At 35.1% G+C, this 3,241-nt stretch overlaps 1 protein-coding gene across 1 annotated transcript; it reads left to right on the top strand.

Moving 5' to 3' along the window:
• The first annotated feature begins 1,317 nt into the window (after nucleotides 1–1,317).
• Nucleotides 1,318–3,235, top strand: LOC117113705 (SLAIN motif-containing protein 2-like). Its single transcript, XM_033257126.1, has 2 exons — nucleotides 1,318–2,205; nucleotides 2,661–3,235. Exons 1-2 carry the CDS (start codon nucleotides 1,901–1,903, stop codon nucleotides 2,725–2,727), a joined length of 372 nt encoding a protein of 123 aa, XP_033113017.1. The 5' UTR covers nucleotides 1,318–1,900; the 3' UTR covers nucleotides 2,728–3,235.
• The last annotated feature ends 6 nt before the right edge of the window (nucleotides 3,236–3,241 follow it).

Genomic DNA, 3,241 nt, shown 5'->3' with positions numbered 1-3,241 from the left:
CCACATTGGAAAAAAATGTCTCATGTGATGTCGTGAATTGAGACGATTTGGGCTTGCTTTGCCGTATTAATCATTGTAGGCCTACTATCTATAACTCTGAAAATGTGAGTGTAAACAGCATTCAATATAGTTGGTTCGCCTTGCTACCTCCGCCACCGAGTGTAAACGAATTTGAGCCAGTGTTGGTTTTTTTTAAATATTATTTATCATTTCCGAAATATCTATGGCATCACAAAGAGGGCTAGTAAAATTAAAATAAAATGAAGATAAAAGGTTCATAGTCATACACAAATTAATTTAAAAATGACGATCTGTTTTTTTTCTTCTCCGCGGTAAGAAAACCCGGAAGCCCAATGTACGGAAAAAGAGTTTGGGCGATGTATATCGTCATCACCTGAGCACGTGGTAGAGGAGAAATTTCTATTATCTTATTGGCTAACATGTGATTTGGAGGCGTGGCTTCTTTGATGGACTCACCCAGGCGCGACTGCCGAACTTTGAACTTTAACTTGGTTTACGCCGTGAGTTCATTAAAGTCAAACATGGAGTCTGAGAATTGGTAGACATTTTAACGAACTTTCAACAGAAATGAACATCGAAATTAGTGCATACTATTGCAAATTAACTTCGTGTAGGTAAATAAGGTTCTTTACAGGCCTGTTGCGCTATTTATATTGGTGGTTTTTGTATTAATTTTTGTACAGTATTGATTGAAGTAGCCGGCGAAAACATCGTAGTAGCCGATCGAATGCGCCGGCCGCCGACTCTTAAATAAACCCCTGTATAATGCTTTTCAGCATCTTTTTAGTCTTTATCAATTATATGTATTTTTATCTATACTGTAATTGTAAACATTTTCTATGTTGAGACCTCTAATTCGAGACTATTTTTTCAAAGAACCAAATAGATATCTTCAAAAGCTAATCCACTAAGCGGAGGTCCAACACAAAGACCACCCCAAAGGTGGTCTCAAATTTGAAGGTGTGATTTATTTCTACACCCCATTGCTTCTGTCATTCTTCATTACCTATATTTTTAGGATATACCATGTACTTTTTTTTTAATTTCAATTCACATCCAAAAGTGGGTAACCCCAACTTACAGAATGGATACATAAAAACATCCCAGATGGTCAAAACAGGAAACACTAAAAATATTTCTTAATTTTATACTTTGATCAACCAGTGTATTTCAGGAGCTATGGAAAGGGAATTACAAGGTTGTAATATGAATAGAATTAAATGAATATATTTTAAGTTGTAATTTTTACAAAAATGTTTAGGTTTTTGTGGCTATTACTTGAATTTGCCCATCCGTAAGGTCAGGGTTCTGGAGCAGCTACAATATAGCATAAAAACAATTCTGTGTATCAAATAGGCATCCTATCAGCTCAATATATCCTGCCTAATCCTTAATTGACAGCTAGTTATAAGAAATTAAAACATTGAATTTTGATTTAAAGTATATTTATTACCTCCTCCTCGCATATGCATTGCAAATCATCAATTTACAATTGCAGGTATAAAGCATTACTTTCACACAGGTGTTAGGGTTACTTGCAGGGAGGGCCACTTGAAGGCTGCTTTAAATCCTCACCATGCTCCTTAAGCCAATGCATCTTTAACCTTATAATTATAAACAGTGTATATCGTATTGTAATTTTTCTCTTTCATACGTAGGTGTACTTTTGTTAAATTGTGTTTTTATAGCATTTTTTTATGTATTCCCAAAATATACATGAATTTATGTACCTTTTTTAAAGTTAATTTTAGCTACTATTTTCATTACATCACTTCTTATAAGAGGCTGTTTTTCTCTTTTGTATATTTAGCTCTATTCGGTTTTATATCAGACTTATTATTTTTTGTTTATAGTACGAAAGGAAGGCCATGGAGGGAGTATGCCGAACCTGAACAGAGCATTCAATTCCTCTCCTGGAGGATCACCACGGGCACATAACGGCCAAGAAGCACGATCAAAACAGCCTGGCACGATACCAGTTAATAGGTCAATGACACCACCTAAAGGCGGTCTTAAGCCACCATCGCCATCAAAAGGACGGTCTCTATCACCTCAGGGTAAGGGGATACCCATCCGGGCAATCGGCAATGAGATGAGTAGTTCTCGTGGTAGTGGAATACCAAAGCCTAGACTTACCGGTAGCTCAACTATACCAAGGAGCAAAATAGCTACACCGAATAAGAGGTAAGGATCTTGGCGCAGTTGCTGGATACTTCTGCTGGATTTAGCTCAAGGCTCAAATTTAAGGCTTGCCACTATCCACACTTTGATTTTGTGAGTTGGTTAGTTTTACAATGTGAAATGGTAATACTAACCGAGCCATGAAAATCAACTATTGACGGTGATAATCTGTGAAATCCACTAAAATTAACCTGGTCAGTTTTACCGGGCACAATCCACTCGGTTTAACTAACCACCATTTTTAAGTGAAAATCTAATTCTATTGCTTCTTTTATTATGTTTGATATTAACTATTATTCCTCAATATTTTAAGTATTTTAATTAATATTGTTATTGTTGTTTTAGTCATATTCATTATTATTCGTTATTATTATTGATTGATAGAATGAATGATCGGATCTGAATTAATCTTAAGGAAAGAAATTCAAGTTTGTAAGTACCACTGTTTTCTGTTTCAGGTCTATTCCGGCTTCCAGGAGTTACTATAAGACCAAAGATGAGAGTTGGAAAGATGGTTGTTTTTGAGAGAAAACACCCCTTTTTGAATAATAGACTGAACCAAACGCTTCACCGGTATTTCTGGCAAGCATTTCACCCACAGCTTAAGTAAAACCAACATTTCAATTCATTAAAATATGATGGCTGGAGTATGAATCCTATATATAGCAGTGATATATAGAGTTTTAATGAGCTAGCCAGAATTTTATATATTTTTTTAAATATCTATATGTGTGGCATAACAGTAAGGAAAGTCCATCTTTAAAGCCCTATCCAGACTATCAAATTGTATTTGACAATAACATGTGACATGCCTAAATATGGTCATGATGACATCACATCATGACCGTTGATAGTGTGGACAGACATCTTAAGTGATATTGTAGAAAATAACATCCAGGAAAAGTTGCATAACGTTCTGTAAATTCTCTAGAATTCATTTTGTTTAGTCAGTTAATGTTTTTGGTATTTTTATTCTCAATGCATAACAGCATTATTAAACCCTGGCCAGATTATCAACATTTTATTTGAGAGAAAACTG

Source organism: Anneissia japonica, unplaced genomic scaffold, assembly GCF_011630105.1.
Source record: "Anneissia japonica isolate Jap-2015-1 unplaced genomic scaffold, ASM1163010v1 scaffold22249_len3235_cov181, whole genome shotgun sequence".
In the NCBI taxonomy this organism is placed as follows: Eukaryota; Metazoa; Echinodermata; class Crinoidea; order Comatulida; family Comatulidae; genus Anneissia; species Anneissia japonica.
Note: the sequence above shows the minus strand (reverse complement) of the source record. Positions and strands in the feature narration are given on the sequence as shown.

Coding starts and splice junctions, on each gene's coding strand:
- LOC117113705 (XM_033257126.1), top strand. CDS start 1,901: ATGCCGAACCTGAACAGAGCATTCAATTCCTCTCCTGGAGGATCACCA. Junction 2,206..2,660: donor ATAGCTACACCGAATAAGAG/GTAAGGATCTTG, acceptor TTTCTGTTTCAG/GTCTATTCCGGCTTCCAGGA.